The 22024-nt window shown below is 37.6% G+C and overlaps 1 protein-coding gene across 2 annotated transcripts in view; it reads left to right on the top strand.

Annotated features, from left to right (window-relative positions):
• The window catches only part of LOC109053195 (ras GTPase-activating protein 3-like), a 79595-nt gene that overhangs the window by 11576 nt on the left and 45995 nt on the right, over nucleotides 1-22024 (top strand). For both annotated transcript variants that reach the window (XM_042751567.1, XM_042751647.1), the window contains exons 2-3: nucleotides 20911-21028; nucleotides 21201-21304. In XM_042751567.1, coding sequence (XP_042607501.1) covers nucleotides 20911-21028; nucleotides 21201-21304 — 222 coding nt within the window. The remainder of the gene's footprint in view (nucleotides 1-20910; nucleotides 21029-21200; nucleotides 21305-22024) is intronic.

A 22024-nucleotide genomic window follows, 5' to 3' on the forward strand; every position in this document is an offset into this window, starting at 1 on the left:
TAGCATTTTATTTTTAAGTTTACTATAAAATAATTGTATTTGTTTAATACTAGTCCTACCTTTTATTTTTAATACTATTATCATACATTATTATGAAGTTTATTTTTTATTTTAAAAAAGTACTAAATAATAAAGTGCAATAATATTATAATATAATAATATTATAAAGATTATTAATAAAAAAAATTATAGTTATATTTAATGGGTCACGCTATAGTGTGAGGACCAAACCAAATCTCCAGGTTCTCTTATGAATAAAAATTATGTGCACCCCTGCCTATAATGATACTAGCGGTATCTGTCTAACTATGAAAACAAAATGCCTGGGAAAAGATTAAGTTAAGTCAAGTCAAGTCACCTTTATTTATATAGCGCTTTAAACAAAAAATGTTGTGTCAAAGCAACTGAATAACATTAATAAGGAAAACAGTGTGTCAAAAATGCAAAATGACAGTTAAAGGCATTTCATCATTGAATTCAGTGATGTCATTCATCTCAGTTCAGTTTAAATAGTATCTGTGCAATCATTTGCAATCAAGTCAACGACATTGCTGTAAATGAAGTGTCCCCAACTAAGCAAGCCAGAGGCGACAGTGGCAAGGAACCAAAACTCCATCGGTGATAGAATGGAGAAAAAACCTTGGGAGAAACCAGGCTCAGTCGGGGGGCCACTTCTCCTCTGACCAGACGAAACCAGCAGTTCAATTCCAGGCTGCAGCAAAGTCAGATTGTACAGAAGAATCATCTGTTTCTTGTGGTTTAGTCCCAGTGGTCGTCTGAGACAAGGTGTTTACAGGGGATCTGTCTCTGCAGCTCATCTAGTTGTCCTGGTCTCCGCTGTCTTTCAGGGCTGTAGAGGTCCTTTCTAGGTGCTGATCCACCATCTGGGCTGGATACGTACTGGATCCAGGTGACTGCAGTGACCCTCTGATCTGGATACAGACTGGATCTGGTGGCTACGGTGACCTCGGAATAAGAGAGAAACAGACTAATATGAGCGTAGATGCCATTCTTCTAATGATGTAGCAAGTACATTAACTTTTTAAACAAGAGCTCGTTCAAATACTGAGGTGCTAAACCATTCAGGGCTTTATCAGTAATAAGGAAGATTTTAAAATCTATCCGATGTTTTATAGGGAGCCAGTGCAGTGTTGACAGAACCGGGCTAATATTGTCATACTTCCTGGTTCTAGTAAGAACTCTAGCTGCAGCATTTTGGACTAACTTGAGTTTGTTTACTAAGTGTGCAGAAAAAACACCCAATAAAGCATTACAATAATCTAACCTTGAGGTCATAATTGCATGGATTAACATTTGTGCATTTGACATTGAGAGCACAGGCCATAATTTAGATATATTTTTGAGATGGAAAAATGCAGTTTTACAAATGCTAGAAACGTGGCTTTCTAAGGAAAGATTGCTATCAAATAGCACACCTAGGTTCCTAACTGATGATGAAGATTTGACAGAGCAGCCATCAAGTCTTAGACAGCGTTCTAGGTCATTACATGCAGAGTTTTTAGGTCCTATAATTAACACCTGTTTTTTCAGAATTTAGCAGTAAGAAATTACTCGTCATCCAGTTTTTTATATCGACTATGCATTCCGTTAGTTTTTCAAATTGGTATGTTTCGCCAGGCCGCGAAAAATGATAGAGCTGAGTATCATCAGCATAACAGTGAAAGCTAACACCGTGTTTCCTGATGATATCTCCCAAGGGTAGCATGTAAAGCGTGAAGAGTAACGGCCCTAGTACTGAGCCTTGAGGTACTCCATACTGCACTTGTGATCGATATGATACCTCTTCATTCACTGCTATGAATTGATGGTGGTCATATCCACCTTTTTCCTGACGTAAAAATCGGTGCCGCCATTTGTAAATTATATGGGTAAAGCTTCCGGTCTCATTTGCGTCCAGCTATTTTTAGCTGTACAAAACAGTTAGTTTTGCTGTTTGATATTGATATTATTTTAATCTGTTATCTTAATTAAGAACCGTTTTACCATTTACTGCACGTTGTTATTCTCCTTGTTATTTACCTATGGTGGATAATGAAACGGAAGTCTCACCCATTGGCTCACTTCCGCGTTGAGGAAAAAGGTGGATAAGTACGATTTAAACCATGTTAAGGCACTTCCATTAATTCCAACAAAGTTTTCTAGTCTATGCAAAAGAATGTTGTTGTCAATAGTGTCGAACGCAGCACTAAGATCCAATAGCACTAATAGAGAGATACAACCACGATCAGATGATAAGAGCAGGTCATTTGTAACTCTAAGGAGAGCAGTCTCAGTACTATGATACGGTCTAAATCCGGACTGGAAATCCTCACAGATACCATTTTTTTCTAAGAAGGAATTTAATTGTGAGGATACTGCCTTTTCTAGTATCTTGGACAGAAAAGGGAGATTCGAAATCAGTCTATAATTAACTTGTTCTTTTGGGTCAAGTTGTGGTTTTTTGATGAAAGGCTTAATAACAGCCAGTTTGAAGGTTTTGGGGACATATCCTAATGACAATGAGGAATTAATAATAGTCAGAAGAGGATCTGTGACTTCTGGAAGCACCTCTTTTAGGAGCTTAGATGAAATAGGGTCTAATATACATGTTGTTGGTTTAGATGATTTAACAAGTTTATACAATTCTTCCTCTCCTATAGTAGAGAATGAGTGGAACTGTTCCTCAGGGATCTATAGTACACCGTCTGATGCGATACTGTAGCTGACAAATGCACGTTTACTATTTTATCTCTAATAGTATCAATCTTAGAAATAAAGTAGTTCATAAAGTCATTACTGCTGTGCTGTTGAGAAATGTCAAAACTTGTTGATGCTTTATTTTTCATTAATTCAGCCACTGTATTGAATAAATACCTGGGGTTATGTTTGTTTTCTTCTAAAAGAGACGAAAAGTAATCAGATCTAGCAGTTTTTAATGCTTTTCTGTAGGATAGGCTACTTTCCCGCCAAGCAATACAAAATACCTCTAGTTTTTTTTTTCCTCCAGCTGCAACACCATCAACATCAATTCCATGTGACAGTATTAAATCTAGAGTATGATTTCAACAATGAGTAGGTCCTGAGACGTGTTGTCTAACCCCAATAGAGTTCAGAATGTCTATAAATGCTGATCCCAATGCATCTTTTTTCATTATCAACATGGATATTTAAAATCACCAACAATTAAAAACTTTATCTGCAGCCAGCACTAACTCAGATATAAAATCAGCAAACTCTTTAATAAAGTCTGTATGGTGCCCTGGTTGCCTGTATACAGTAGCCAGTACAAACATCACAGGGGATTTATCATTAACACTCGTTTCTCTGGACAATGATATATGAAGCACCATTACTTCAAACGAGTTATACTTGAAGCCCGCCCTCTGAAAAATACTGAAACCATTGTTATAAATTGAAGCAACATCTCCCCACTTTTGGATGTAGCTCATGTTTATAACATTAATATTGGGGGGTAGACTCATTTAAAATAATGTAATCATCAGGTTTTAGCTAGGTTTCTGTTAAACAGAGCACATCTAGATTATGATCAGCACAAAAAGTGCTTTTGTAGAAAGGGACCTGATATTCAATAAGCCAAGCTTTATCATTTGTTTATCCGTATTGCATCTGTTTATTTGTTGAACCTCAATTAAATCGTTACTCTTAAATTGGTTTGGACGTTTTTTGTATTTTCTAGTTCAGAGAATAGACACAGTCTCTATAGTGTGATATCTAGGTGAAAGAGTCTCTGTGTGCTGAGAATAAATGCAAGTTTTCTCTCTTTATTCAAGTCCAAACTGATAGAAAACAGCATAAAAAGTTCTGTAAATCAAATTTAACATTTAACAAGTAAATTAATCATTTTATTCAGTGACTTATTATAAGCTTACACATTTCTTGTGTAAACCAACACATCTAACTGCTTATCAACTTTATATAGGCTCTATATAAAATTGATAAGCAGTTAAATGTGTAGGTTTACACAAGAAATGTGTAAGCTTTTAATAAGTCACTGAATAAAATGATTCATTTACTTGTAATATATAAGGGATGCTCCAATCAATCGGCTGGAGATTGGTACAGCCGATAATCACATTTTATGACTTGATCGGTGCTCGCTACACTTGGCCGATCTAACAAACAGATCGCAATTTGATGAAGTCAACGCGTGACGACATACATGATGCGTGGGACATTTGGGGATTAATGTGTTAGCTGTTGTTTCTATGTTATAATGATAAATCAATTAAAATTATATTAAAGTATTTTTTATAATCTCATCTAATATATTATATTAAATTCGATTTTATACGATGATCAAATGTTTAAGTGTTTTTTATGAAATATTTCACATTTCAGCTGGTTTTTATTTCTGTCATGCTGGAAAGGTAGATGTTAAATCTGTGTTTAAATGGTAGTTAGTCTTTACAAAAAAAATCACTTTCATTTATTTCACAATGTAATTGTTTTACAATATATAGCCATTACTATCATAGGAATAATAATATAACATATATATATATATATATATATATATATATATATATATATATATAAAATCATTAATAATAGTTAATATATATATATACAGGAGTGCACATATTTTTTTCAGCCTGGTTCTTTGGTTGGAGATTTGGTTTGGTCCTCACACTGCATATAGCGTGACCCATTAAATATAACTATAAAAAAAATATTAATAATAATTATAATATTATTGCACTTTGCATTTAATTAGTTTTTTTATTTTTTATAAAATAATAAACGAAATAATAATGCGTGATAATATTATTAAAAATTAAAGGTAGGCCTAGTATCAAATACAAATATTTTATAGTAAACTTAAAAATAAAATGCAAATATTTGCTACTACTTTTTGTTTCCCCTTTTTAAAAAGAATCGCTTTATATATTCCCCAATTGTAAGTCGCTTTGAATAAAAGCATCTAAAAATAAATAAATAAAAGTGTTTTCATCATTTTCAAACTTAAAATCAGTAGGCTTTTATTTTGGCGGGTTGCCGGCAAGTAAGTATACATGCTTCTGGATTTAGCGCAGCTGCTGATTATAAAGCATCAGTGAATGAATGTCACAGTTTTGTATTGTGCTTTGAAAATGGCATGGGATAGCCTAGATTCATGGTCTCAGTTTGAAAAGAAATCTTATATAGTACAGTTTGTCGATCTAAAATGGCAATTGTGTATTAACAGCTGTCAACCATGTCGGTACGCAAACAGCTGTCAGAACTTATTTATAGAGTGCATTTTTTATTTTGGTCATGCATTCAGAGCTGCGGACCACTTATATATGTATATATACATACAGTGATGTGAAATAGTTTTATATTTAATGTTTGCTGTCTGTGACGTCTCGGCTAAGGATAGTGGCTAGTGAATTGTTTGAGAATCGTGTGTGGGTGTATTTTTCATTTACAGAATGACTCTGATGGTTTGATCCTCAGAAAACAAATTTACTTATAACATGTCAACCTTGAATGCATCATAAATGCAGAAATGTGAATGTTAAGTGTAAATCAGTCCAGACAGCACCAGCAGCATCATCATCATCATCAGGATGTTTTAGTTTCACTCTCAAGCCTTTAAAGGAAATGCCATTTAAAATCTGCACCCACTTCCTGTTTTGATGCACTGGCTTGTTGACAGTAATTGGGTGTAGCATGCAGTCTCACTCCAGCGACTCTCAGACTTTTGTTTTTAACATACACACAGTGTTTGTAAAACCTGTTTGAACACAATCAGTTGTTCTGTAGGTCCGTTTGATTGTTTGAATTGTGGAACAGAAATCATATAGTGCCTCTTTAAAATTCTTAAACTTAAAGGCACAATATGTAATTTTTCGCCATTAGAGGGCGCGTATTCAAAATAAACAAAGACCAGGTAGCATAGTTTGATGATGCTGTGTGGAAGTGTGGAATCATGGGAGTTGTCATCTTCATCCCCACAGCCGATGCAATCCAACGGGACTTGGGCAGAAATCATGTTCATGGATGAGCTAATGATTTATTAATGTAGTAGAATGAGGCAGGGTGAGGCTGAAAGCCGTCGAAGCAAAACAAGGCCGCTGAACGAGCGTGACACATGTCTCGAAAGCAGCGGAGCTTTTATTATTCCACAGTCAACCACTTCCCCTCCTTCCGGTCGTGCATATGTGGGGGAAAAAAGCAGCGCTGTTTTATCTTACTAGATACATTCTAAAGTTCTGTTATAATGCTACTCTGTGCGGTCTATTAAAATGCAACATATTAAAGCGTCTTTGGTGTTTCCATCTTTTCTACAAAACAAAACCGTAAATCAAGGGGTTATGATGTCATTGGCAGGTGACACAATGACACTATGGACACGGTCCATGTCACTAGTTAAAATTGCTTATTTCTCTGGATTTAAACATTCTTCGAAACATGTGGGATAATGTAAGTACACAAGCCAGCAAAATATACAAAAATATAAGACTGATGACGATGAAAAATAAAGCAATGCGCATCGGCTTCTACCGACACTCCGTACCCCCCCCCCCCCCACCCAAAAAAAAATGCTTAAAGTATTAAAACATCCTTGAGCAAACCCCCAACTGCTCCCCGGGCGCCGCAGCAATATGGCTGCCCACTGCTCTGGGGGTGTGTTCACGGTGTGTGTGTGTGTGTGTGTGTGTGTGTGCTTGGATGGGTTAAATGCAGAGCACAGATTCCGAGTATGGGTCACCATACTGGGCTGTATGTCACGTCACTTTCACTTTCACTTTCCATACTTGGCCACGCATCGCTTCACTTTCACTTTCAAAATGACAGGTGTAGATGTGTCAGTCTGTTTATAATTCACACAAAGATGTAAATTCTATCATTGTTTCCTCAAACTGTAGATGAATCTATATTCAAACATGTCATGGCAGGTTTGATGTCAGTTTGTCGTGTCTCGTAACTGAACGTGTTGTTCAAATTTTGAATATGTGGAAATGCAAATAAGATTTGAAATATAGTGGAGGGGGACGGTTTAAATTTCCATCTGTTTCTCATTCAACGTTCTTATACAGCATGTGGATCATTTAGACTACAGTTTTATAAATATTTTGTGATGCTTTTAGCTCGACAGCACCTGATCACTGTCTGCTGTCATTGTATGATAAAGAACAGCATGAACATCATGATAAATATTTGCTTTGTCTGCTTATTTTGTTGGTAATGACATGAGTGAGTAAATGAAGACAAAAGTTTCATTAGTGTACTGTCCGCATTGCTTGTTGTGACAGCATTAAAGGAATAGTTCACCCAAAAAAATAAAATTTGCTGAAAATGTCCTCACCCTCAGGTCATCCAGGATGTAGATGAGTGTCTTTCTTCATGAGATTTGGAGAAATATAACATTACATCACTTGCTCACCAATGGATTCTCTGCAGTGAATGGGTGCCGTCAGAATGATTGAAAAAGTCTGGTCTGGTCTAAAGTGAGAGAAATATGCACAGATCAAACACTGTTTACAAGCCAAAACCGTTCTAAACAAATATGTGGGTGGATTTAGATGTTAGAGGACTACAGGGGATGGACTGGATCGCGTTATTATGGATTATGGAATATAAGTATTACTAGGCATGTATTTTACTACTACTAGTATTTTATCCTGAAGCAACAGTTTGAAGGTTAACAACATCTCGATGGATTTATTTTTTTACAAACACACAGCCTGTGGCTACACAAGACATCAATTGATGGACTAGAGTCGTGTGGATTACTTGTAGATTATTGTGATGTTTTTATCAGCTGTTTTGACTCTCATTCTGATGGCACCCATTCACTGCAGTGGATTCATTGGTGAGCAAGTGATGAAATGCTAAATTTCTCCAGATCTGATAAAGAAACAGAATAAACATTCTGGACGGCCTGAGGGTGAGCACATTTTAAGCAAATTTTCATTTTTTGTTTTTCTTCTGTTTCTTTAATAACAGTGTCCGTTTGTCATTTCTGGGTCTCTTATTGAAGGGATCAGAGCTTGTTGAATCTGTGGAACGTGGTTGTTGTGTTGTAGGTCCTCATGTCCCACTAACGCTAATGTTTACAGACATTAAACTACATCTTGGATGAAGTCGGAATTCCATTCCTGCAATCTCATTTCCTGTTGTAGTTCTCTGTAGCGTGGGTCGTGCTCTCACACGCTGATCACACCAGCTCTGTTGTGTCTTTGTCTCTGTCTGTCTTTATCTGTGTCTGTAGTGTTTAAGGGTTTGTGTCTGTTTTTGGAGCCGTTTGGCTCTTTAACTGTAAATGGTCAAAGTGAAGAACATGATCTGTGTGTGTGTGTGTGTGTGTGCATGTATCTCACTGCAACCACAGATTCTGTACAAACTATTACCTGGTTTACATCACACCTCCAGATCTACTAGTTTAGGGATTCACAAACTTTTTCATCAGCCATACTTCTTTGAGCTAAAATATTTTATTGAAGTCCCAATGAAATTGTAATTTAATATTTCAATAATTTATCAGCAAATGTACCCGGCAGCTTTTTATTATCATTGATATACTATTATAGTTTTTGTAAATATTTTTTTTTGTACATGTTAAAGTTTTAGTAATTTTGTTGTGTTTTTGTCATTTTTACTAGTTTTTGTTTTTTAAATGCATCTAGAATTTTCATTTATTTATTAATATTAATTTTTAAACTAAATGAGAATGAGAAATGTTGCCTTGACAACTAGCTGAAATAAAATAATATAATAATAATACATTTTATTTTCTATAGCGCATTTAAAGGTTGCATCTCAAAGTGCTTTTCAAGAATAAGATAAAACAAAAGAGAAAATAGACATATAAAAGAAATGCATTCAGATACACAATACAAATAAAACATTCTATAAAAACAATTCAAGAATTAAATAAAACAATTACAAAGTAATCAAAAAAAAGCTACTGTAAAAAAAGTGAGTTAGAAAGGAAATACTCTAAGAGATTTTGCTTGTATAATTTCAGAGGACAGAGAGTTACGTAGTTTTGGAGCTAATGGAGAGAAAGCCCTATCAGCCATAGATCTTAAACAAGGTGGTGGAACAGGCAAAAGACCAGCTATCAAGGGTGTAGGGGGTTACGAGCTCTGACAAGAAATCGAAAATGAATTCCGATTCCAAAATTGGATACTTAAAGGGATACTCCGCCCCAAAATGAAAATTTTGTCATTAATTACTTACCCCCATGTCGTTCTAAACCCGTAAAAGCTTTGTTCGTCTTCAGACGAAAGGAATTGTTGAATAATTTGTTATTTTTGTTTTCTTTGATTACAAAGATTATTCTCCCCGCTTCATAACATTACGGTTGAATCACTGATGGCAGATGGAGTATTCTGATGATGTCTTTCACACTTTTCTGGACCTTGTCAGTGTTATTTACTTGACAGTCTATGGGACAGTCACAAGCCTCCTGGTTTTCATCCAAAATTTCTTAAATTGTGTTCCGAAGACGAACAAAGCTTTTACGGGTTTGGGACGACATGGGGGTAAGTGATTCATTCGATTAAGTTCAATTAATTCAATTAAATTTTGATTCCGCTTATTGATTGCTATGCGCTTTTTTTTTTCCATCTGCCAGGACCTTACTCACTAATCTAAGCACTCCAAAGTTTGGCAAAGTTTGTGATCAGAAACCAAAAAAGATAAGTATAATATCTGTGATAGCTAAAAATGTTGCAAGAGAGGTGTCACCACCAACATGACAAAACACTTTAATTTAATAGATCGCAAACACTTTTCAAACACTAACGTGATTCTATTCCTAAATTACAATGATTCGTCTGTTTCATTCCTCCAGCCTTGACGTGTGCGATCAATGTTGTGATCACTTGGTTCGTCTGTGCAGCGTACGATCACACCAGTGTGATTTGAACATTTAAATTTGTGTTCACGCTGCCATTGACCTCAAGAGAGCAGCTGTCATCTGTCATGAATGAAATGGCTTCACAGTCTTTTCAACCACACAGTATCATTATTTCTGTGTTACAAACATTCAAATCACAGAAGTACTGGGATAAAAGTTTATAGTTCAGATATAAACTGTGTGTACGATGTGTAAGGTAGTGATTAAAATAGAGTAAATCACCTTTTAAAAGTAATTTGGAACTTCAAATGAAGATTTATTACAACAAATTACATTGTTATGCCAGTAGGTGGCAAAAAGGGGCTGTTAAAATGTATTTGTCTTTGAATCATACAAGAGATTCGTTCAAGAAAGCTGATTCATCCAGTAATGAAACAAGTACATCTTGAGTGAGTCATTGAATCATTCATTCATAAATATGAATGTTGATTTTTGTTCATGGTATTCAGCTCCAATAAATGGTTTGCAAAAAAGAAACACGGGATAAATGTTTGATATCATTATTTATTCACACTGGAATCAAAACTGGGAATCGAAAAGAACCCATATTTAAGGGAAAATGTATTTATTTATTTATTATTATTATTATTATTTTTTTATAAAACCCTGCTTAACAGTTCTCTGATGTTGCTTAATGGTCACACATACAACTTATCAAATAAAATGTTTACATTTTTTATTAAGTGTTTTATTTTGATGTTTTTATTTCTAAATTATTATAATTTTTTTTACATTTAATTAAAAAGCATTTAATTTAATGCATAATAATACATTTAATTTAAAATTTCATCAACTCATGAGCCCCAGTTTGGAAACCCTGTCTTATTTCATCCCCTTCAAATCACTACCACTGCCAAAGGGGAAAAAAAATAAGACTCTCTAATAGAGGTGGGAATCTTAAGGCACTTAACGATTCGATCCGATTCCGATTCTGGGAGGAACGATCCGATTCCCAAAACGATTCTTAATTAATTATCCTGCTGTGCAAAAAATACTCTAAACTTTATATTTTCACCAAAATTGGAGTTACTATGCTTTTTGTATATAGTTAGAATATCTGTTTGACAGTATTGCCAAATTAAAAAGGATTATGAATATTTCTTTTTCAATACTTTTAATTTATTAACAAAGTTATTTTCAGGATTAACAAACTCTGAATGAATGGTAAGCCATACAATTGCAATGAACAATCATTAAGAATAAACAGTTCTCAATTTGTATGACAATTTATGTGACAAAAAAAAATTTGTGTGATCAATACACACACTGTGTAATCAATTTGCACACTCAAACACACTCAATTTGTGTGACAAAACAAAAGTGTGACAATTTTTCAGTTTATTTTGAACATTTTAACAAAAAATGTCTAGAGCCACACAAAAAAAATATTTAAAACAGGCTAATGCAGAAGAAAAATGTCAGGGAACAAATTAAATACAAACTTAAATATTCAACATCTAGGCTGGCCTACCATAGTTTATCTTATATAATACTATAATACGTTTTTGTGTAGGAACAACAGCAGTTGGTCCACATGTTCAGAAGTAAGTGTGCTTCGCTGTGCTGTCACAATATCACCTGCAGTGGAGAAGACCCTCTCTGCAGACACACTGGTTGCTGGAATGCATAAATATCTCTTTGCCATTTTGGAGAGCACAGGAAATGACACCTTGTTGACATGCCACCAGTTGAGGGGGTCCTCTGTTAGAGGGAGTGGTGGGGTACTGCAATACCTGGTCATCTCCTCTTCAACCAAGGCAGAGGGTGACTGATGATATGGTGTATCTGAAACATCAGAGAAGGTCTTCCCCAGCAGATTGTGAAGCAGAGATGAAGCTCTTCCTTTTGAAGTAGTAGGACAGTCATCCTGCAACTCTGTGACTTCAGGCTGTGGGCTCACTGAGATGTTGGCTTCTTTCACAGTGCTGTCTTCTAGATTGCCATGCACTTCCTGCTTTTAAGCAATTAAAAGAAATTAAAATAAACAGAGTGTAGATAAAAAAATAACTCTTCCAGTAATTCAATGAGGTAATGTAAGTCACAGTATACATTATTATTTACACACTGATAAATATTTAAATATTTAAAGAAATTAGAGATTAATTTAATTAATTTAAGACATGAAATCATCACACAAATAAGCCTTAATAATATTGAGACTGTAATATTGCACTCTAATGTCACATGCTAAAACATTTAGTCAATGATGATAAAATAATTACCTCTTGTAATGATGAAGCTTCAGTGATCACTGTTTTGTAAGTTTCCTCTCTCTTTTCTTTGGAAAGAAAAGGCAGTGCCTTAAAGCGTGGGTCGAGAGAAGCACATTTGTTAAGAAGGCTAGTCTCCTGGTCAGTGGTGTACCTTTTGCTGAGGTCCTCACATATGACCCTCTTCATCTCCCTGATCATCACTGATTTTTCCTCAGTGTTTTCTTTCATGTCCTGGATCAGTTTAGCATGCAATGGGGCAATTAAACACGCAGTGGGGCTGCTCTCCTCTGACATCAGAAGTGTGGCATCTTTCATAGGCTTAAGAGCAGTTATCACATCCTCACTGCATGAAATATCGGATTCCGTGAGAGTGAAGATTTCAGCCGCTCCTTTTCTCACCTCCTGTGATAGTAACGCAGCACAGACAGCCGGCTGTTGTTCAAGAAATCTTTCAAGCATCTCATATGCGCTGTTCCATCTAGTGATGACGTCTGATTTCAGTTTGTGAGACGGAAGATTTAGTTGTTTTTGCTTCTCCTTCAACTGATGGTTTGCAGTTGCGCTGCGGTGGAAAAAAGTCGCGATCCGCCTCACTCTCCCTAACAACCTTGACACAGACGGCAACTTCAGTGCTCGTTGGGAAGCCAAATTCAGTGTGTGCGCATAACATCTCACATGTGAAAACTTGCCGAGCTGTGCTGCAACAGCCATGTTAGAGGCATTGTCACTCACCAAAACCAAGTCTTTGTTCCGAATTTTCCATTCGTCTGAAACATTGTGCAGTAGTTCAGCAATATTCGCCCCTGTGTGACTTTCGCTCATAGCACGCGTTTGCAGAACACAAGCTGCAAGCTTCCACTCATCTGTAATGTAGTGTGCCGTAATAGTGACATACGATTCTGTTGTAATTGATGTCCATGCATCGCATGTTATTGCCACTCTGTCCGTATTACTTAGGGATTCTAAGATGTGATCTTTACACTCACTGTAGAGTGCGGGGACAGCCGTCTCACTAAAATAACGACGCGAGGGCAAAGTGTATCGTGGCTCAAGTACCTGTAACATCGTGCAAAATCCTTGGTTTTCCACAACGGAGTACGGGCGCAGATCTTTGGCAATAAAACCCGCCACTGATCGGGTAATTCGTTTTGCCTTTTCAGAATTCGGTGGAAGCTTTGCTACTTGATCCAGGGTCCTTTGAATGTAACCGGGAGTGTTCGTGATTGGAAGAGAATACTGTTTCTCCAGCTCTGAGTGGAACCGCGTAATATGTTTCTTCATGTTAGTCGTGTTGCCGAAATATTTGAATTTGGCGCTACAGACTTTGCACACAGTATGGCTTTTATCAACGACACCTTCGATGTCTTCAGAAAATCCAAAATGTTGCCACACATCCGATTTTAAATGAGATGGTGCAGGTCGTAGTTTGTCCATTTTATTTTAAACGAAGCTAATTCACCAGCATATGAACGGTCATCCATCAACGTCTTTTTTGTTTGGTCACGTGAGTCTTGACAGCGCTCGCATTTGAATTGAACACAGAATCGATTCAGAATTTTTGAGAATCGATTCTGGATCGTTAGATAACGAATCGCGATGCATCGATGCATCGAGCTTTTCTCCCACCACTACTCTCTAATTGATTAGTGGACTATTTGACCTAGCTTTCCTTTTTCATTTCTGTATTTCTTTTCTAGCATATCTCATCACCATATATCTCTCTGCAGGAGGCCAGTGTGATTCAGTGCGCGGAAAATATGACGTCATCGCAGTGTTGCCGGAAGTTCACTTTGAGTGCACGCAAACTCATTTCGCATGGCAGTGTGCACAGCATTTTTCTGTAATTTTCCGTGCAGCTCCGCATCCGAAGGTTTTATTTTCATTTTATAAAAATAGAATTAGAATTCATTAGATACTAATTATACACTATTTGTTTAAAGTTGTCTTGTGTTTGATGTGAAATAAAGCCAGTAGTTTAAGATTGTTTTAAGTTTGTACATAAAGAAATTATTAATTTATCAACTCTTGTACCAGCAAATGACTTCTTCTCACCGGTGATTCCTGACAGTATTAGAGGACAATTACTCCTCATCGCCCCAGTCAATTCAAAGAATAGTACAACGGCGAACACGACAAGTTTAAAAACCTCGTCCGTTTGGGAAGGTCCACTCGCAGTCAGCGGAGGCTCGCGAAGTGGAGCCAGGCGAAAGTATAAATCTGTCTTATCTCTATACACTACATCGTTTTGAGTTGGTTTCATTGGTTTTGTGTGTACGCAGATATTTCTTGAGATGATGCCGTGTTTACTTTTTTTTAGAACGAAGAAAAAAAAGATTGGCTAGGGAAAGCTCTGGCTTTGTGTGGGAAAAATCAGCAACCAGAAGATCCTAACAAACACAAATGAGTCATTGTTCATTAGAGTCTGTGGAGCAGTTTATAGAGAAATTAGTGAGTTCATGTTGAGACCTCAGAGCACAGTTTGAGACATGTGAGATTACTTAGGTCTTTTAGTCAGGAGGAAAAGAAGTCAAAGTCTCCATTTGCATTCACATTCTCCATTCTGCATTCATCGCTGTCTAGGAGAAACAGCTGAGATGTTCCTGATATCTTGTGTGATTTCTCTTTCCTAAGGGCTGCAGATGTAGACAGAGTCACCCATATGATGACACTCTACAGCAGAAGGATATTTTCGTCTCTCTGAAACGCATTCAATTTCACACTCATTTACACTGTCTGCCGATCCCCGATACAGGAAACAGTTCCTGCAGTGAGTCTGTCGTCATGGCAACAAGCATGCATTCCCACACACACATCTGTGTTATTGGGTTTACAGATGTTTCATGTTTATAGTGTAAAAATATATCTAGCGGGAAACATGCTCAGATTTTCCAGGTCAGGGGCGTCAATTAAAGAATCATAGCAGAAACTGATTGAAAATTATCATATGGACAAAATCATACTTATAAATTTGGCTAAACTTTTAATAAATTGTTAAACTGTAAATGTCAACAGAAAGAAATTGAATTTAGGAAAAAATAAAATTGAATTTGGGAATGAGTGAATGAATGAATGAAACATTTATCTATGCATATATGCAAATTAGCTGTAATTTGATTGATGACTGTATGGTTTATTTTATACAGATTCAGTGCACTGTTGATGAAGACTAGTAATAAGGAGATTCGCTGTGACACAACTACATTTCCTAACTAATGCTCATGTTTTGCTCTCAAATGTCCTGTGTTGGTTGGGATGTAAGAAATTGGCCAGCACATCTATTTTGTTCCTACTAAATTCATGTAAACCGTTGCAAGTAAGAATGTCTCATCACTGGCGTGTCACAGACGCTGTGCTGACCAAGACTGACATGGACAATAATATCACACACACACACAGAGAAACGTCACAGACATTATTACATAAGACGCTGTCTCTGTCTGTCTCTCTCTCTCTTTCTTGTCCTTATGTTGAGAAAGGAAACAGATGCTGGGAACAGAGGGCAGCACTTCCTGTTTTGCTGTTTTCCTGTGGATTAGTTGTGTCTTCAATGCGATGTTTATGTGTGTGTGCCAGTGACAATGAAAACTAGGTGCTAGGTTCATTTGGATGGTTGCTAGGGTGTTGCTAAGTTACTGTTAGAAAATGTTCCAAATCTTCCTTTCTGTTTTTTCCCCCTTTTTTCCTAAATTTCATTTTAATGGTTAAATTACATTTTAGAAATCAAAAAACATGTCTAATTAGTTGAATTCATAAAATGTATACAATTTAAGAACTATTTATTAAATTGCATGGTTATGGATTATATAAGGTTTTCTTATGATTTAATAAAAATGTATTATCAAAATAAACGGTGGTAAAATGAATGCATGAAATATTAACAGTTTAAAGGTGCATGAAATGCATGAAATATTAACAGTTTAAACAGTTATGATGCAATTTCAAGTTTTCCTTTCTCTTTGGAGTGTTACAAGCTCTTGGTGCATAAAGAAGATCTGTAAAGTTGCAAAGACTAAAGTCTCAAATCAGAAGAGATATTCTTTATAAAAGTTAAAGGGGACCTATTATGGCCCTTTTTACAAGATGTAAAGTAAGTCTCTGATGTCCCCATAGTGTGTGTGTGAAGTTTTAGCTTAAAATACCTCACAGATAATTTTTTTATAACTTGTTCCCTTTCCCTTTAAATGCAAATGAGCTGGTGCTTGTGGAGAAAAGGGCGGAGCTTCAAGAGCTTAAAGAGTAACTAAACCCTAAACCAACTTTTTTTAGTTAATGATCTGTAAGAATGGGGCTTTATTAGTGCTGTTCATTGATTCGAGTCACTTTTTTGACATTTGAGTATAAAGTGTTTTAATACTACAATATATGGTGTAAAAACGTCTGAGTGCTGCCCTCTTCAGGTTGAACGGTGGCTACTGCAGTTGATTTTTCCTATTGGATGTTTGGGGTGGTACGTGCCGTAAGCGGTGGCAGGTGACGTAAGCAGTTTCCAGCTCACCACGCCCTTGGTACGAACTACCACGCCCATGGCAGTATTAAACCATCTTGTTCCGTCAAATCACTGTATTGAGTCAGATGCTGATTGCGATGCGGGAGTTAGGACCGCAGTTTGAGCCAGCGGCTTGAATTGATATGGCTCAGGCCCTGGCCCTGTGTCCACAGACACCTCGACATCCTCCACTTCAAGTGAAGGTGGGGGAAAAAAGTCGTCTACTTCAGATGAACGCTCTGTTGCAAAGCTACTTGCGTCACTACAGTCACTCTCCATTTTAGCGACTCTGACAGCAGCTGTCAGTTAATCCGTTACTGCTGGTCTCAGGTTCACGCCCCACCCGCTCAGCCCCGCCCTTGGTTCGTCCCCTCTATCTCCGCTGTTCTCTGCCCACTTTTCAGCATTTTTCAAATATTGCCAGTGGGTGGAGTCAGGCTCTGAACAGGGGTTTAGTTACCCTTTAAGCTCTGCAGCAGTCTCTATTGCAAGCTTCGGTGCTAGCCTTTGCAAATAAACACTCCACTATAAGTTCGTGGCTTAATGGTTACAGAGTTTGACTCCTAACCCTAGGGTTGTGGGTTCGAGTCTCGGACTGGCAATACCATGACTTAGGTGCCCTTGAGCAAGGCACTGAACCCCCAACTGCTCCCCAGGCACCGCAGCATAAATGGCTGCCCACTGCTCCGGGTGTGTGTTCACAGTGTGTGTGTGTGCACTTTGGATGGGTTAAATGCAGAGCACGAATTCTGAATATGGGTCACCATACTTGGCTGTATGTCACGTCACTTAAAAGTCAGTCATCTGATTGTACTGTGCATAAAAAATGCACTTCATGAATTACACAGACGGGAGCAAGGCGTGATAAAAATAACTCATGGTGCCATACAAACTTTATAAGCCCCACTTGTGATAATGAGCTCAACTAATTCCAGCGGTCGACTTCACATTGCTTTCATATGCAGTTTTAACTCCCACATTCCTATTCACGATCATTCTGGTAGCACGTGAAGGCAGCCTCAGTGTAAACAGACAGACAATGGTAGCTTTAGCAACATAAGCCTTACAAAGTGCCAAGAAGCTCTTTTAGAAAGGCAATTCGGAAAACTAACACATGATACTTCTGGAGGTGTAGCTGGATCACAAACTATTGGCACTGCTCCATCCTTCAGGAGCAACTTTTGGGCAAAACCTGCTTTATACTGACCATCATTCACAAAGCAGTCCAGTGTAAAATGATTTGCGCATACATAAACGAATTTCGGTAGAGTTGAGGAACAAAATTAATCCACCTTGTCTTCAGCGTCTCAGATTTCAGGAGTAAGGAGAGAGCTATGTGGATTAATACATCCAGCTACAGAACACCTAAAGCGCTTGGGAGACATTCTCGTCAGTGCAGCAATGATGGACTGTGAACTCCCTGTGAAATCGCTCAGGGCGGTTCTATGTTATAACGGCAGTGTCTGTCAACATTCGTGGGTGGGGCCTGTGGCTAATGTGTCATCACATTAGCACCAGGTCAGAAAACAGGTAGTCGAAAGACACTGCTTATGATCTAAGGGGATTAAAAAAAAAAAAGGAGTGGGTGGATTTTTATCATTTTAGGTACACACACTACACAAACATACAAAAAACACCAAAAAACACAAAAAAAAAAATTTTGCATAATAATACCCCCCTAAGGCTAAAAACTCATCCAAGGCCTCCTAAAATGCTTTGTTTAAACACGCCCCCACATGTCTACGTCACGATGTGTGAAGATTTGCATAACGCCGCCCAAATGTTCACACAAAGAAAGAAGGCGTAACTTTTATTCTCGCTGACGCCATGTCGTAGAGACGCTGTTTTGTTGTGAAAGCCAAACTACTTTGTTTGGTCTTCCAAAAGAGGACAAAACTAGAAATCAGTGGCTAAGTTGTATTAACAACACTGTTCCAGAACAGTTCAAGCCAAATATTTGAGTGTGTGCACTGTTTCCTGATCCTGGGAGAGAAGACTACAGTGATGTCACACTTGTTCATGTGTGAAGATGTTGCGCAGTGCAAATCCGTGAATGAATGTTCCGAAGTGAGGTAACTTTAACAGATTTCCCCTGCTCAGGGAGTAGGGAGCAATGAACAATGTGTAGGGACCATGTCAATGGGAACGCAGTTCATGCACAGAGCTCACTTCTAACGAGCTGATTATCTGAATCAGGTGTTAACAAAGAGAGACATGCAAAATATGCAGATATAGAGGAGAAACAATAATGTACAGTATGTGGAAAATAAAGTTTTTTGAACCTTAAACCGCATAAACACATTTCATAACACCAAATACACAAAATAATGTTCTTTTTAGCAACGTCATATGACCCTTTTAATTAATCTTCTGAAATGAAATCAGTGTAATGAAATGAAAATGTAACAATTGCTTTTCTTAAACTGCCCTACTCATTCACACAGAAACATGCACAATATGCATATTTAAAAATATTATTATAATTTTTTTTTGTGGTTCAGTATTTTCAGATACTGGTCCATATCGTGCTTTAATTAAGTGTACGGTCCTCCTATTGATTTATTCATGTAAAATTACGTGACATTCTGCGTTATACTGTAAATTAAATTTTTATGTTTTGATTCTGCGATTTATGCATTGTGGAAATTATAGGGCCCTAAGGTTTGACCAGTATGAGTACTAGTACTAGTTTAGTAATCCCTCAGTGTCGTGGTCTCCAGAGTGACCTGCGTGCTGTAATCCAATCAGGACACAGTGATTATGTGTGCTGAGAGGGAGTGGACAGGAAACAGAGATGCTTCTAGATCCGGAATGTCATGCATGGATCGGCTTACCACGTCAGCACCTCATCAGCGTCTGTGTGCAGTATCAGATGCGGCCGCAGATGCGCTTCTGATCTGCTTAGTGACTCATCACGGTCCAGTTGATCGGCATTATGAAGGATAACAATATTCCACATGCACTTGCATTCGCATTGCATGCAGTGAAATGAAAACTGCATTGCATGCTTTCAACAACATATTTATTTCACAGAAGGGAAACAAGCTTGCGTTGAGATTGATTGACACCTTCAGTCATGTCAGTGGGGTGATGAGGGCGTAACAGGACACCGGTTCACTCTGTGGAAATACATGCCGCAACACACCCAACTTCCTCCCAAAGTGTTGCATTCTTACTGATTCAGCCGCATGTCCGTTTATGTGTGTGTGCGAGCGGGCTGACAACATTCCTCCACTCACGTGTCTGATGTGTGTATTGGGTTGCAGATCCCACACAGATTTTTGCACTGAACCCACCCTGTCCCACCAGTGCTGTGTTGCGGCCACTGAATATTACACTCTATTGTTTTGTGTCTGATCTCAGAGCATCCAGAGTGTGGCTTACATCTGCTTGACTGTGTGCAATGATTTTTGAAGGTTTGTGAAAATATAGAAAACCGTTAGTACATGCAATTACAATGCTTAATTGCGAGAGGATGCTGGTGCATTTTGGTTGCAGATTCTCCACCAGGTGTTTTTTATTTTATTTACTTATGCCAAATTTACACTGCACGCTTCTGAAGTGGCATTTAACGGAATGTCTGATTCTGTTCAGTGGTGGCATGAATGCATTTACACAGCAATTACAGCTGTATACTGTGATCCTTGGGGCTGAGGTGGCTCAGAGTAGGCATAATTTAGTCTGGCTTTTAAGCTCTTAAGTGACATTACGCTGGCAAAGAGCAGCCTTAACCTGGCTGTGTAAAGACAACTTTAGTGTTAAGAAATACTTCAACTCTTTTTTTGTTTCTGATTAGAATGCCTTTATATATATTTTATTGGTCATTTAATATAAAAGTTTATTTCACTGTTTTTATTTTGCATATTTTATTGGGTGTTAATATTCAGTGTTCATTTTACTTGTAGTGCACATTGCAAACACAATGTATTCTTTTTACTAATAACATCACGTCTCTTTCTGTTGTGCTCGTATTAATATCAACAATAGTAACCAGGTTTTCTCTTTGACAAAGCTGTCATTATCACATAATTTCATGTACATAGAACCATCATCTCCAGGTGACCAGGTGGGTCATATTTTATGCATCACTGGAAGAATGCAAATTTTTCAGAAGCATTTACGGTTACATTTACATTTATTCATTTAGCAGATGCTGTTATGTAAAGCAACTTACAAATGAGGCACTGATGGGATGTTACAATTCTGCCTTTTGCAATTGTTTTTTCCTGTCAGAATAAATGTGTGTCTCAGCCATCTGATGACTGCTTGTATCTTATTATGGCTGCAAACACATAAGTCATCAGCCTCATAAATGACTGAATGAGTGTCTGTCTCTGCAGGTGAAGCAAAGAACATCCCTCCATATCCAGGTCCGAATAAAATGCGGGATTGTTACTGCACAGTCAACCTGGACCAGGAGGAAGTGTTTCGAACCAAAACCATAGAGAAGTCTTTGTGGTGAGGATACAATCACACTTTGTGTCTGTGTTTATGAGGTGCATCATTCAGCAACACCTGTGCATCATGGCATCAATCTGACAATGAAAAATTATTTAATTAAAAAACAGAATAACTAATTATAATTGTTATAATAAAACCCACAATATATCTCTGTCTCTGTTCACTGCAGTCCGTTCTACGGCGAGGACTTTTATTGTGAAATCCCACGCAGTTTCCGCCATCTGTCCTTTTACATCTTTGACAGAGACGTGTTCAGAAGGGACTCCAGCATCGGTGAGCGGCTCGCATTTAATGTCTGTGTTTAAATACGGGTTACAGGATGTTACATTTCTGACCTGTTGTGAGATGTTCTGTACTTCCTGTTGTATCTTTTCCTTTTGGTCCTCTGTAATTGGCTGGCGCTTTAGTGTAGTGGAAGCTGATTGGCTGTGCAGCTGATGGGGCGGGCAGATCTCTATATTTCTAGCTGAGGGAAACAACCGAACAGATGGACTAAATGTATGGAGCAGATTTTATGGTTTATTCAGCAGCATTTACACTCATTTCACCAGCTGCTGCTGTTTAAAGGGATAGTACACCGAAAAATAAAAATTCTATGTTTATCTGCTTACCCCCAGGGCATCCAAGATGTAGGTGACTTTGTGTCTTCAGTAGAGCACAAACAAAGATTTTTAACACAAACCGTTGCAGTCTGTCAGTCATATAATGGAAGTGGATGGGAATCATGGCTAAAACATACAATAAAATAAAAAAAATAAAAAAACATACACAAACAAAACCAAATTAAACCCTGCGGCTTTTGCCGATACATTGATGTGTAAAGACACAAACCGATCAGTCTGTGCAAGAAACTGAACAGTATTTATATCGTTTATTTACCTCTGATTCAGGCAGTGTTCGAACCGTTAGAACTCTCCTGCATGGTTCTCAGCGGCAGGCAGTGAGGCATCTTGTTCTTCTTGCTTTATGGCGGATCACAGACTTATAAGTGCA

The sequence above is a fragment of the Cyprinus carpio genome, chromosome A1 (genome assembly GCF_018340385.1).
Source record: "Cyprinus carpio isolate SPL01 chromosome A1, ASM1834038v1, whole genome shotgun sequence".
Taxonomy (NCBI): domain Eukaryota; kingdom Metazoa; phylum Chordata; class Actinopteri; order Cypriniformes; family Cyprinidae; genus Cyprinus; species Cyprinus carpio.